General features: G+C 36.2%; 1 protein-coding gene across 2 annotated transcripts; it reads left to right on the forward strand.

The window, feature by feature from the left end:
* Positions 1–1719: 1719 nt before the first annotated feature.
* Positions 1720–12138, forward strand: LOC133715592 (carotenoid cleavage dioxygenase 7, chloroplastic-like). 2 transcript variants are annotated; one of them, XM_062142133.1, is made up of 9 exons: positions 1720–2178; positions 2976–2977; positions 3963–4324; positions 4570–4698; positions 4797–4928; positions 8265–8537; positions 8638–8723; positions 11192–11509; positions 11613–12138. In XM_062142133.1, the coding sequence occupies exons 1-9, from the start codon at positions 1762–1764 to the stop codon at positions 11757–11759; spliced, it is 1866 nt and encodes a 621-aa protein (XP_061998117.1). In that variant the 5' UTR covers positions 1720–1761; the 3' UTR covers positions 11760–12138. The 2 variants fall into 2 exon arrangements, with proteins under 2 accessions (XP_061998117.1, XP_061998116.1); XM_062142132.1 differs by lacking the exons at positions 1720–2178; positions 2976–2977 and having other exon boundaries at positions 3552–4324; positions 4660–4698.
* Positions 12139–15508: the final 3370 nt, after the last annotated feature.

Below are 15508 nucleotides of genomic sequence, written 5' to 3' on the forward strand. Positions count from 1 at the left end.
ATTTTAGATATTGTGGCCTTAACCAGTGTAATGCCTAAGTTAGAGAGTTGATTGTGGCCCTAACCAGCATACTCAATACATCGAAAGGATAATTGGTTTAGTAGCCTTGATCGGTACTAGATACGGGACTTAACACATAGAATATGCATGCATTTGTGAATTGGCGTCGATATTTGCAAGATAGTTAGTGTGAATCACCCGACACTCCCATGTTCCCATTAATTTGATATTCGAATTTAATTTTCTTGTTTGATAATTAGTTGTTTGGTTTACTTTTCAATTGTGTTTAATTTAGTTAATTACCAATTCAAAACTCCCGAACAAAATTCTACATTCCATTGTGCATAACTCATTTGGGCTACAAGTTAGTGGTTTTGATTAAGCTTAGTGTGAGCTAAGCCGAGCATTACCGAGGCTTGGGAATATTATTTTACTTTATTTTATTTTTATTTTTCATTGTATGCTTTTAAGTTATTCTAGCGCCATTTACCTCGGTTAGGTCCAACGCCTAATTCCCGAGGTATGATAATCAAAGTTTTAATACTTCCCTTACTTGACAATGATACATGCACTTGCTTAAAGTAGGTATCAAGTCACTCATCAATCAAAGATAAGTCTTTATATTGTATTATTTTCATCTTATTTTGGCATCATTATAAGTAATATTACTTGTTAGTAATATTATATATTTGTGTGATTTTGTAGGAAATCAAAGTTTGATGTACAAGTAGCATCTATCGACCAAATTTTCCAACACCTTTTAAATGCATGATTGAAGTGTTCATCGATTTTTTCAACGCAATTATGTAATGAGGTTCATGATTCATTAATTAAAAGGGGTTCCTTCAGAACTTTCAAGAATTCATGTGGGGTTGAGATATGAGATGTTCTACACCTTTACAATAATTCTAGCTTATGGTGATCGACCATATTTGTGGTCGGCTTTTGGCTCTTAGTAGTTGGATTCTCGAAGTAAACTAATATCAAAGTACTCTACAAAGTAGTGAAACTATGCTATACACATTGTAAAGATATTCAGTTTATTGATATCTATCAATTTTAATTAGTTGATAAGTGTTTCTAAACTTATTTTTCGATCTCCAATGAACGTGATATTTCCGATCCATTGTTTTCTTTGAAATGTTCTTCTTTCAATTCCAATTCATTGTGCTAATTAAATTTATTTTCAGCCTTTGCCTTCATATTTAACTGAATTGGATTTCTGAACGTAGGAAAGGAAAAATATGTATATGATTTTTGGCAAACAATACATACATCGTACCTTTAGAAATCCAATTCAGTTAATTATTGTTACAAAAAGTTTGATGGAAATATAGAAGCAAGGCGACTTGGTTTAGGGAATGACTGGCATCGATGTGTTAAAGATTCCATTCATCACTTCCATTCAATATTTGTTAAAGATTCCCGGCATCGATGTGCCCCTATCTTATTATACTAGAATTCTTGGTATATATCCCTGCTCCGCTTCCATTACACATGCAATAACTGGATCCGTTTAAAAAATCAATGCTCTAGATTGGATGGCAAATTCTTGTTAGCCCGAGTCAATACAACATGGACCGAAGACAAATTCCCAGCATTTAACCCGCAATTGCAATTTACAGTGGATGGCAAATCCGTAAATTTAACAATTTATTATGGGCAGATTGTCGTGCACCCTTAACTTGGCCTATATATGCTATAGTCTGCTATACCATTAGCGAATACCTCTAAAAAGGCTAAAACTTTCAAAACCACAAAATGCAAGCCAATCCCTTCCGAGTCACTGCCAAATCAACATTCCCGTCACTGATAAACATACCTACGGTGCACCGACAGCACCGTTCTCCTTCTTTGACACCCCTCCTCAAACCGCCATGTGCCATCTCCGCTTCTACTCCCAATGACGCCGAGAGTTCTACTCCAATTACCATGTCAACCCTAGAAGTTGTCGATGACTCCGTGGCTGCGTTCCGGGACTACCAGTTTCTCTTTGTCTCGCAACGCTCGGAAACAAACGAGCCACTGACTCTACAAGTTGTTGAAGGTGCAGTCCCGCCAGAGTTTCCTTCCGGAACATATTTCTTGACGGGACCGGGGCTCTTCAGAGACGACCACGGCTCGACGGTGCACCCTTTGGATGGTCACGGCTACCTTAGGGCTTTCACTTTCCATGGGGCACTACTAGCAAAATAAGCAATACACACAGATTTTATACATACTGACTTTCACACTGATAAAAAATCAGTGGCTTTTAGTTTATAGATATAGATATCCGTGTGAACTAAAAATTGGGTCCCACATAAGCACATGCTCACACTATTACTCACTGAAATCAGTGTGGCTAAACTTTCTCACAGATGTCTGTATGTACCAAATATTTAACTTATACTGATATCTGTGTGAATTATTTTATACATAGATATTCGTCAGAAATAATAAAATTATAATTTAAAAAATAATTTTCATTGACACAGTCATCTGTGCAAATGATTTTTCACACTGTTGTCAGTATGAATGTGGTAGTGACACTGATATCAGTATGAAGGTTCACACAGTTTTCTGTAAGAAGTGTTACTTTTCCCACAGATATATGTGCCAATATTTAATTAATAGATGGATGTGATAAAAAAAAAAAATTTGCATTTCACGGATATCAGTGTGGATTGAGAATAAAAACGATCAGAGAAACAAATCATACACACAGATATCCGTTTGCAGTATTGTTGTTAATACTCACAGCTGTCAGTGTGAACCCTAATAATAATTGTTAATTGCCCCTAAAGCTGGTCATTCATAATTACCTCACACTACTAAAATTGCATTCTGTATTAATTTATATTAGAATTCTAATAAAATGTTCCTTGACTGACACATATTATGAATCTTTATATTAGTTTAGTAAGTAGAGTTTGCAAGAATCACTACCTCTATCTCTCTCCCATCGGATAACTTTTTCCAGGCTCTTAAAAGAGTTGTTGTCGTTTTAGTTTCAGATGTTTATCTTCTCATTTATCTCACAAGTATCTCTTTGTCTCTCTCTCAGGAAAAATTCAGTTGCTATTTCTTTCTTGCATGTGGTTAAATCGGGTGAGGCCAATCTCATCTGTTTAATTGGCTAAATTTATCGATCAATCATTGGGTTGCGCACAAGTTTGGCTTTCAGGAGAAGATAGATTTGTTCAAGAAGGAGATGGTTGTGCCTTGAATCAACTTGGTGCCAAGATCGGAGCTCGTCCTTCATCGATTCTAGATCTCCAGGTAAAGGCACAAATTCATGACCTTATTTTGAATTGATATTATATTTATTTGCTAACTTCTTACTATTGTTTGTTTACTTGTAGAATGAAAGAAACAGTAGATTCAGATCGATCTCTACTGGGAAATCTCTTTGAAGAACAATGAAGAAATTATGCGGTTTGGATGATTTTCTATTTGCCTATGTAAGATTTCTATACATGAGTATCCCGTCTCTTAATATCAGTAGATTCAGATCGATCTGAATCTACTGATATTAAGAGACGGGATACTCATGTATATACTCATTTCCTGTGGATCTAAGATCTGATGACAATGAAGCGGATGAAGAACAGATCTGGAAATTATGACTAATTGTGATTATTTAATTAATCTTTAAAGTAAATTAAGAAAAACAAAAACATCCTCAATGGTATATTACTGTAGAGATAGGTCCCGTAGAAAATACATCAGTTCACACTGATATTAAATACTAAATATTTTCAATGGTATTCTGGTGTAGAGATGGGGCCCGCGAAACTTCACACTGATTTTTTTATCTGTGTGGAAAGACCAAAGGCCACCCCCCTCAAATGGGACAGAAATCCATTCTGTGAGTGTAGGGTGCCTATTGGCTTTCCCACACAGATATCAGTAACTATTACATATATTACCTACTGATTGCAATCAGTGTGTATAAGCAATTTTGCTAGTAGTGGGGTCAGTGGGAAAGAGGTCAATGTCATGTTCATGGCCAAGTATGTGAAAACTGAGGCGCAGTTGGAAGAGCACGACCCCGTGACCGGTACGTGGCGGTTCATGCATAGGGGAGCGTTCTCGGTGTTGACGGGAGGACAGAAAGTCGGGAACACTAAGGTGATCAAAAACGTGGCGAATACTTGTGTGTTGAGCTGGGGTGGGAGGCTGATGTGCTTGTGGGAAGGTGGTGGGGAACCTTACGAAATTGAAAAGGAGACCTTGGAAACTGTGGGGAAGGTCAAGCTCATGGAAGGTTGTGATCCGGTGGTGAAGAGTGGACGTGGTGTTTGGGATGTTGCTGCAAGATTGTTGAAGCCGATTTTGAATGGTATGTCATCATAGCAATGTGAATTGCTGTGTGTTTTGAATGAAAACTAGCTTAAATGATACAAGTTCAGTCTGTTGCAGATGGCTTTTCTTTTGAACATATTAGTTGGTTGTATTAATGATTAAAGTCTGTTAAAGCCGCTCTCCATTTCCTTTAAAAAGCACATGCATAATTATATATATATATATATATATATATATATATATATATATATATATATATATATATATATATGTAACATGCAGGAGTGTTTAAGATGCCAGCAAAGCGACTATTATCTCATTACAAGCTTGACACCGATAAAAATAGACTTCTCATGATGTCATGTAATGCAGAAGATATGCTGTTGCCACACAATATTTTTACTTTTTATGGTACGTGTTACGTGTTAAAATAATTTTGATAATCAAATATTTCGATTTTCAAAAAGATTAAACAAAAAATAACCTCTTGTCTTTTTGTCCTATTGCAGAATTTGATTCAAATTTTAAGGAGGTGGGAAAGAAAGAGTTCATCATCCCAGATCACTTGTTAATTCATGATTGGGCTTTCACAGCCACTTATTATATACTATTTGCTAACCGCGTTAAACTTAATGTTTCTGGTAATTAAACACTGTTCTTTATTTAGAATCATTAATCTATGCCATATTTATCTTGAATTCATATTTACACATAAATTAATCGTTAGACTAAACAATTAACTCAAAATTCATGTTAGACTTAACAGTCAAGTCATCTACTATATATTAGAGCATCTTTAGCAGACTCTCTATTTTGGCTCCTTAGCTATTTTGAAGAGCATGTTTAGTTTTTTATATATTTCAGCAGCTGCACCAGACTCCTAAGAGGCTCTCCATTATAACTTTTAGCTATCTTGCTCCTAAATATAGAGAGCGAGATGTGGCTCTCTATAATTTAAAATATTCATTTTGAGTTGTTTTATGTAATTTATAAATATATTTAAAATATTTAATTTTCATTTAAAAAATAATATAAATTCAAAACTAACTAAAATAGAGAGCACTGATGCAGACGTATTTCTAAAGTGGCTAGCAAAAATGACTTTTTAGCTACTTTGGCTAAAATTTAACTCAAAAATGGCTATCATTGCTAAAGATGCTCTTAGTAAGATAACTATACCAACAAAAATCGACCTGTTTTAAAATTTAGTGAAGTCTTGATGAGTTGAGGTTGACTTTATAATATAGTACTATGATATAGATAATAAATTAATAGTGCATATATAGATATATATTAGTAAAAGACACATGGTTTCTCAAACGTTATCAAATATACACACACACGCTATAACGTCAAGTTCTCAAGTTTCACCAAAATATAAATTGTCCAAATTACACTTTAGTGCAGAAATTCATAATGAAATTATCTGCAATAAAAAAAATAGAAACTATTTTGTTAGAAGCATATAGGAAGGGTCTTCACCAATCACACGGGTATGAGACTAGTTATTTCCTAATACTCTTTTATATTAAAGTTTATCTATCTTATATTTAAGAAAAGTAATGTTGTCAGCCATAACTCTTTTTTATTTTTTTAACTTTTATACCCATAAACATTAAATAACTTTAGGGCTCTTGACCATTTACCCAATTTGGACCCAATAAATGCCCACTTACTCCACTAATTTGTGTGCCCACTTACCCAATTTAAATGTAAAAAGACAAGTGTGCCCTTTAACTAATTAAAAAGTCATTGAAGACCTCGCTAGACTCTGGTCACCGGCCACCAGTCGCCAGCCGCCCGAATCCTATCACCGGTCGCCGGAGGTTTCCAAAGAGGTCGCCAAACACTCTAATAAATTTTTATAAAGTTTATTGGGGGACAATAAAATATTTATTGGGTATTATTGGAGGCAATAAAGTTTATTGGGGGGCAATAAAATAGAATGCCGGACTCCGGTCACCGATCTGGAGGTTGCCGGAAGTTCGCAAAGAGATCGCCGAAGACTTTTATTAACCCCCAATAAATTTTTATTGGGGGCAATAAAAAGTTTATTAGGAGGCAATAAAGTTTATTGGGGGGCAATAAAAAGTTTATTAGGGGGCAATAAACTTTATTGGGAGGCAATAAAAAGTTTATTGGGTATTATTGGGGATAATAAAAAGTTTATTGGGGGGCAATAAAACCGGACACCAGATTCCGGCGGCCGGTGACAAGAGTCTGGTGACCGGTGATCGGTGACCAGAGTCCGGTGAAGTCTCTCTCTCTAAGTGACAAAGGGAGAGAGGGCAAAATTGTTCCAAAAATAAACAAAAATTAATAAAACACATAACTTAATTGTGTATTAGGGCAAAAAATATGTAATTTGTTGGATAAGTGGGCAATCTTATAAGATGTTTGGGTAAATGGGGTTAGTGTAGCTCAAATTTGGGTAAATTGACATTTTCCCATAACTTTATATTTTTTGTAAATGTCAGTAATAGAAAAATTAAAACTTAAATAAATAATAAATAATAAATATTATTATTTTTAAAAACTAACCGGCCGCTTCTCCACACCTATAAGGTGCGAGAAATTTCTAGTATTTAATAAATGAAGGTTATGAAAAAATAAATTACAAATTTACATAAAAAAACTAAATAAAAAAAAAATTTAATGCGCCTAGTACCATTTGATCTAGTAGCATAGTCTCCCCTTCGTGAATGAGATGTTGTGAGTTTGACTCACGAAATATTAGTTGTAGCATTTGAGTTGTTTATCTGATAAAAAAAAAATTAATGCCACTATACCTAGATGAAATGGTAATAGACAATAATAGTTTTGTTTTGTGTTCTTTTTTAATACATTTACATGAAGTAGTTTTCTTCTTATAATTATTAGTCCAGAATTTTACACATATTTAACAAGTTAAAAAATGTTAACTGAAAAGAAGCTACGCCAAAATAGTACAAAAATCACTCATAAGCTGTAGAAGCAGGTAGAACTACCAATGGCAAAAGACTACTCCTTACATGAACACTGACGCACAAAATTCTATAGCTAAACATAAACACTTCGCCTTAAAAGAAAATCTTGACTATCAACTATCCTACACCGAGCACGCAATTGTGGTATGCGGAATAGCTAATACTTTTAAAAAGACAAATAAAAGAGTTTTTGCTAGTACAGACTTAGCAGGGACGTAAAAAAAAAATCTCCCACTCAAGACACCGACTGCCTAAGGAATGAATGAGGGTGTTAAAACACCCTTCAAAATATTCTAACCCGAACCAAGAAGGCCCAAGCCCAACCAAGGACCGTTGTGCCTAATCAAACTGAGATGCTCGTCGTGGTGAGGGTGACACCTGCATTGCCATCCTGCCCACGAGCCTAGCACCGGAGCCCGCCAACGTCTCCGGAGGGCGACCCATCCAAGTATCCAACATCCTTGACCACCAGTCCTCCACAACCTTAGCCGAACTAAGGTCCAGGACACAAGCTCCTCCATTGCCCAAACCTCCACTCTGAATATAGTCGACACGATCTGGGATCAAACTCTTCGGTCGAAACCCACACCTAGTCGAGAAAACCAGAACACCGAACACCACTGGGGGGGTGACGGCTGGGTGATAACAGCGTTCCTGGCCTTGACAAGTCAAACAAATTTCTGCCTTATTCTTTGGGAAGAAAATGGCTGGGAACCACGACCACGAACGTCGCTGAATTTATGACAAGCGTAGCTTAGATGGCGACGAGCGCCTGAAGAGAGACCTGTGCGGCTAGGATTTTGTCTCAAAATTGTTGTCAATTTTTCTTTATTGTTTGACGATTGATTCTTTCATTCTGTACGATTGTTATACGAGGCTAGTTATAGATTAATCACAAAAGTAAAATGGCTTATTTTTTTTTTGTTTTAAATAAAATGAACTCAAATAGGGGAAGGAATGCATATCAAAGAGCTACTGCGATTGCTTATAATGTGAATGATTAAAATGCAGGTGCAATCACTTCAGTTTGTGGAATCACTCCAGCGGTGACAGCATTATCTGTGAATCCTACTAAAGACACATCTCCAATATATTTGCTTCCTAGGTTTCCTAATGATGTGAATTGTAGTCGAGATTGGAGAATACCTATTGAAGCTCCTTCACGATTTTGGCTGCAACATGTAGGCAATGCCTACGATTATTTGGATGAAAATGGGAATTCAGAGGTCCAGATACAGGCTTCTGTTTGCTCTTACGAGTGGGTCACTTTGCAAAAGTTGTTTGGTATTTAACATATCCGATCAATGTATTGATAATAGTACTCCTTTACTGTAACTTGAGTTGTAGTGTTGTACTAATTTAATATTGTTTCTGTGGTCGACAGGATATGATTGGCAAAGTGGTAAACTCGACCCTTCGATTATGAACTTGGATAGAAACCAAAGCAAAAAATTGCCTCACCTTGTTCAGGTTTCTCTCTTTACTATGATCTATAAAGCTAGAGTTGACAATTCCCTGGTTTCATTGTTGCTCTGTTTAATTTTTTGTTTGGTAACGAGTGAAACCCCAACCACCCACGCCCTTCTTCGAGTGGAGAGGGTGTGAACATAGGCGTATAGATTTGAAGTCTTGACTGATGCGATTCTAGCTTACCTCAACAGGCCATAGTGATTGAGGTGCCTTTTTAACTTCCAGGGATCAAATCTTGCCCAAAAAAAAACAAAAGAATTTCGGGATTAAACTTCACAAACATCTTTCTCAGAAAATAGTGTAATAGTAACTTTTGTGTTATAATTGGACATTTGGGTGCGTAATGAGTTTATGTAAGATGTTTATATATAATTGAGTTGGGAGATGTTAAATTAGATGGCTTAATCATTAGAGAAGCCTAATTAGGTACACCACCTTAAAGTAAAGAGAAGAATTTTTTTTTAATTTCAAAATTCTATCATATTAATATTTTAACATTGAATCCTAACACATTTTCTATGTCTTTCGTCCATAACAAATTTTTTTTTTTTGAAATAAAGGTTCATTGCATTAGATGACCAGCCAACAAGTCAGAGTCTAACATACACTTAAAGACAGAAAAACTCTTATCTAAGCAAAGTAAACTCATTACAAGTCAATTTGAGCTTGCTTTGTAAAGCGAACTCATAAACAAAGAACAACTCCGTGTCTTATGAGGAAAAATCATCTTTTAGCCCTCTATCCGCCAGACGCGCAATTGTGGTACGAAAAGAAAGCCACTTCCCAGCAAACAAATAGGAGTCATTCCTCATCCATAAGCCGCTTTCTCCAATCCAACTCAAGATAATTATCAATTCCCCATAATCTAAATTACAACTGACACTTTAGATACCTTAAAGGCCCACCATCACCCAAGGAGGTCAAACTCTCAGGTCAGGCCAGCCCAAGGCACTAAGTAATGAATGAGGGTGTCAAGGCACCCTCCAACCTGACCCAATTCAGAATAGAATCAGACCCACTCAATTGGGCTTATAAACTGAATCCACATGGCCCAGGCCCAGAGCTTGAAGCCTAAGCCCAGGCAAGAAGGCTGCTAGGAGCTTCATATCCCTGTCAGCCCGCCTGCAATGGCACGGTTGTCATCTCCGGAGGCCATCCCTTCCAGCACTGCATGGTCTGACGACCCAAGCCGGAAAACCAGGACCACTCGACTTGCAGGTCGATCCGGATCCACCGATGAGAAGCAACGTCAGCCACGCGCCGCACCTCCAAGTCGGAATCAGGAGAAAAGAAACCCCTGCACTAAATACCGGACCCGATCAGTCACACTGCCGTCGACCTCTCCGATCCACTGTTCTTCCTCCACCATCGAAAGATCAGAATCCAAGCACCACCTAATGCGATTTGGAATCCAACCGGCCGGCCAACACAGTCCCGCCCGAAGTTGTCTTGACCTGCGACAAGAAGCCCTGTCCCCACTAGACCAGCTTGCAACCTTAGGAACCTCGGTCACCGCTCTCTGCTAAACCCTAGGGTTTCTTTTCCTTATTATCATCTACTGTTTTTGATATGTTTGATGGCTCCCAAGTAACTGACATTTCCGTCCATAATAATGTCAACTCTATTATAAATTAATTTTTTTTATAGGTAATTTTGTCTCTCCATTTATCTCTCTCTCTCTCTCTCTCTCTCTCTCTCTATGTGGGCAATTAAAAAAAAATTTGGAACAAAAATAGGATGTTGAAGGTATGAGTAAAGACCTCAAATTATTTAACCTCCTGTTTTTGTCCCCATTCTCATGTCCCTTATATCCATGCTTCATTCATTGTTTCTCTCTTATATTAATGCATACCCCATCCACTTCTCTTCCTCACCTTCAATTGCCTTATTCCACTTTTCTTTAGCTCACTTCTCCATTATTTTTCGTTTATTTTTTTTCAATTTTGCACTAGGTTTGGCTCATTGAAGACTGGTGAACCCATTTGTAGTGGTGGTGTCTCCAGCTTATGCTTAGAAGTCAAGTGACAGAGGATAGAGAACTTTAGTTTTACTTTCTCTCTTCACATTCGTCTCTGCGTCTCAATCTCCTTGAGTGCTAGAAAGGTGGTTATTATGAGAAGAAATAAAAGAGCGTTACTTGTGTCGTGCAAAAGAGAGAGACTGTAGCTATGTTTAGTGGACCGGGTGTGTCCAAGGTGCTAAGGTTCTGTATGTGGAGCAGATGTGCAGCTATTTTTAGTGGAAAAAAGAAAAGAAAAAAAGAGAGGGTTAAACCGTTAAACGGAGAGATAAAAATACCCATGAAAAGATATCCTGTGACATGTGGGTTGATGCCATCATGGATCGATGTGTTAAGATTATAATGGGGTTGAACATTGATGTACCAATTTGATAGTTTTTAAGTATGAGATACCAAACTGATTAATGCTCGTAATTTGAGGTACTGTTTGTAAAATTACTGAATGCAGGTTTCAATTAACTTGGATGCCAATGGGATATGTCAAAGATGTGATGTGGAGCCTTTGAACAAGTGGAACAAGTCATTATCAGATTTTCCTGTTATCAATCCAGCATTTTCAGGCAGCAAAAATAATTATGTATATGCCTCAACTACTTCAGGTTCTCGGAGTGAATTGCCAAACTTTCCATTTGACATGGTAGTGAAGCTCAATATTTCAACTAAATCTGTGCACACATGGTCTGCTGGTAGTAAAAGATTTGTCGGCGAACCCACTTTCATTGCTAAAGGTTCTGAAGAAGATGAGGGTTACATTCTTGTACTTGAGGTAATTCAACTGGCAAATTATCAAACACTCTCAATTATTAATTTTCATAGTCCTAACACCAACTCTGAATATATATGTGATATGTTGCTTCTATTAATTGCAGTATGCAGTTGCAGTTCAAAGGTGCTATCTGGTTATCCTGGATTCAAAAAAGATTGGAGCGGCTGACGCACTTGTGGCAAGACTTGAAGTGCCCAACAACCTAAATTTTCCTTTTGGTTTTCATGGTTGCTGGGCCAACAATGAATAGTTTCCTTTTGGCTTTTGGCTTTTGGCTTTTGGTTATTTCGAGACACAAGATGCACATGTCTCATACCATGCCAATTTGGTGAGATGATCAACCTTGTTTGCCCGGTGCAGAAGACCTATTTATATAGTTAGTACATACGTATTGTGTAAATTAATCCACGTACCCAAAGATGTTCAATAATTGGACCTCCTTTGGGCCTGGAGGATGGGCTGGTGTGCTCTTCTTGCTGTTTGGGGTAGTAATTGGGCCTAGGTTTGCTCTATGGGCTTGGACAGTCATTGGGCCTATCTTGGTTTTCTTTTATTTTTTTATTTTTGTTTATTTTTACTATTTAGTAATTAGTGGCACTATGCTGTTAATAAATTCCTACCTTGGTTTAGTAAGGCGAAATGGGCTTTGTCCTGGTCTACCCACTCAGTGTGTCTTGTCTAGCCTAGTGAGATAACGTGCTGCTATTATATGAGAGCAACCTCTTAGTGGCAGGATGAAACTAAGTGTCATTTGATTTATTATTCAGCGGTAATATAGTAGGAAAGCTGTGATTTTGGTAATTATGCTTCTATGTAAACAAGTTATCTTTCCCGTATATCATCGCTATGTCAAAACAAATGGAGTAGCCAGTAGTGCACTCTTTGCTAATTGGTGCTTGTTAGAATACATGTATTTTGTAGTGACTCCTGATATCATTTCGGGATGTTCTCTACATGTTAATTGTAATAAGGGGTTTAGGCTTAATTTCCCCCCTTGTATTCGGCAGTTTCATTAATCGGGACTTGAGGGCAGCCGCGCACCAGCTCCTTATTTTCAAAAAAAAAAAAAAAGTTCAATAAAACCTCAGTATAGTGATACTCTATAGAGAAATTTTATTCACACACCTCTAAATACTAAATACACATCCCTTTTTTCACATACCCAACATCACATTTTATGGGTAAGTTAAATTACCAAAAGAGATATTTATATTAACAATAAAGAAACATAGTTATAATTAAGAAATATATGCAGTTTTTTTTTGTTTCCAAGTGTACCGCAGATGGATATCATGAATTTGATTCTCAATAATTGGAATTGAGCCTTCTTATCAATCTAGTTTCAAAAATGTATTAACTGTCCAAATGATATGGACAAACAAGAGCAAGTGAAAACCGTTGAAAAATTCCTCAAGAACTCTTGTTATGTATTGCTTTGTTTCGCTCCAATTTCATCATCAGTAGTTCACAAATCTCAACAATTGGCATATGAATATTGTCTTGGTTAAGTCCTCAATGACCTGAAACTCTCACATTGAGCCATTGAGGAATTGATGCTGAGTCTTCTAGTGTAATATGCCATTCTTTGGCTTCTAGTGTAATATGCCATTCTTTGGGTCTCGTTTTTTTTTTTTTTCAATTGCAGCAATGCAATAGGTAGTCTCTCTTGTATAAGAAAAAAAATAGGTAGTCTCTTACCAAATATTTATCTCAATTTATTTCGGGAGAATTCCACAAATGGTCACTCAACTATGACTCATTCGACACTTTGGTCACTTAAGTTTCAAATATATCACTTTGATCACTCAAGTATTACACTGTCATTCACAAAAGTTACCCAAGGGGCATTTTTTCTCACAACAAAGTGACTTTTGTGAATGATAGTGTAATACTAGAGTGACCAAAGTGATATATTTGAAACTTGAGTGACCAAAGTGTCGAATGAGTCATAGTTGAGTGACCAAAGTGACAATTCTCCCATTTATTTCAGCAAAAAAAAAAAGGATATGTATTTAATGGAAAGATATTGTGTATTGTGAATGAGGATAGTTTAGGAAGTTTGGGGTTGTATTTCTAGTAAAATATTAAAATAAAAAAGTTAAGGGTGCGGCTATTGCCACCCTACTATTTTCTTTGTTCACCCTACATGCTCATTACACCCAACATATTAATTTTGATTATTAAATTTACTTATCTAACCCATTTCTATTTCCAGAAATATCCTTATATGACATATCTAAATAAATAAATAAATTAACGAAAATCTCTCATTTAATTTAGGATTAAATTATGTTTAGTCCCTGTACTATGATTCTTTTTTCGTTTCAGTCCCTGACAATCTCAATTAATCTGAAAAGTCCTTAACGTTAAAATTTCCGTCTGATTGGTTCCTCCTGCATCAAATTAAGAGTTGGCCTTAGGTGAAATGTCCAATATACCCCTATGTTATTTCCTTTTCCTTTTTAATTTCTTTTTCTCCTTTTTTTTTTCTTTTTCCTTTTTATTTTTTTTCCTTTTTAATTTCTTTTTTCTTTTTTCTTTTTAATTTCTTTTTTTGCTTTTTCTTCTTTTTTTCTTGTTCCTTTTTAATTTTTTTTCCTTTTTTTTTCTTTTTAATTTCTTTTTTGGTTTTTCTTCTTTTTTTCTTGTTCCTTTTTAATTTCTTTTTTCCCTTTTTTTTTCTTTTCGTTTTGCCTACTTTCTCCTTCCTCAACCAACCAATCCCATTCCGATCAAACTCCACAACCCATCTGTTTCTCTCCCCAAATTGAAACCAAACCCAGCAAAGACCTAGCTTGGCGGTGCAGAGATGGACATCGAGCAAAAGCAAGAGTTTAGGAGCTGATCGATCACTTCTTCACCTTCTCTGAAGACATCTCCCTCTGTTGGGATCCGCCCTCGCCTCCATCGTCGTTGACGCCATCTCCCAAACACAAGCAGATCCCAATCAGCTCGGAAATTCGCCGCTAAACCACTCCCCTCTTGTTTTCACAGCCTACTTCTCTCTCTCCCACTCAAATCACACTTTCTCTCTCCACATCAAGCCTCAATTTGGAAACTTTTCACTAAAATCTACCATTTTTCAGACCCTGAGGTTTTTGGGTCTTGCTCAAAATGGTGATTTGGATTTTGGGTCTGGTTGAAATGATGGTTTTTGATTGCCAAGTTGACCAAAACCAGAATTGAAGAAGAAGAATAGTGATGGAAAAGAAAAATGGCCGCCGGCGTGGAGAACAATAATTGGGGTTTCGGGTCGATCTGGATTGGTTCGCCGACGTGGCGCTACCGATGCAGCAGGATACGATGGTCATTAAAAAGGAAAAAGAAAAAAGGAAAAATGAAAAATGAAAAAGGAAAAAGAAAAAAGAAAAAAGAAAAAAAAGAAATTAAAAAGGAAAAAAAAGAAATTAAAAAGGAAAAAGAAAAAAAAAGGAAAAAAAGAAATTAAAAAGGAAAAAAGAAAAAGAAATAACAAAGGGGTATATTAGACATTTCACCTAAGACCAACTCTTAATTTGACGCGGGAGGGACCTATTGGAGGGAAATTGTGAGGTCAGGGAGTTTTTAGATTAAATTAGAATGTCAGGGACTGAAACGATGAGTGGGACAAAGTATATGGATTAAACATAATTTAATCATTTAATTTATACCAATAAAAAAACTAAAATATATTAAAGTTTCCTAATGAAATTATAATCTGATTTACTTCCATTTTTTTTTCTTTCAGTTTCAATGTTCGTCTATTTCAATTCATGTCAAAAGATTACCAAGTTAACAACTATGAGCAATGAAGAAGGGATTAATTTTTTTTTTTTTGTGTTTTAAATTTATATTTTCAGTGATCACAAAGGGTATTGCAAACATTTTGATGAAATTAACACTAATAATTTTGTGAACTGAATCACAAATTAATGCTGAGGAGGCAACAAAAAGACAAAAAAATAGTAATATTTTTTGGTCTTGTTTTAAAATTTTTCTTCCTTTAGTAATAGTCGTTAA

This window comes from Rosa rugosa, chromosome 6 (assembly GCF_958449725.1).
Source record: "Rosa rugosa chromosome 6, drRosRugo1.1, whole genome shotgun sequence".
NCBI classification, from domain to species: domain Eukaryota; kingdom Viridiplantae; phylum Streptophyta; class Magnoliopsida; order Rosales; family Rosaceae; genus Rosa; species Rosa rugosa.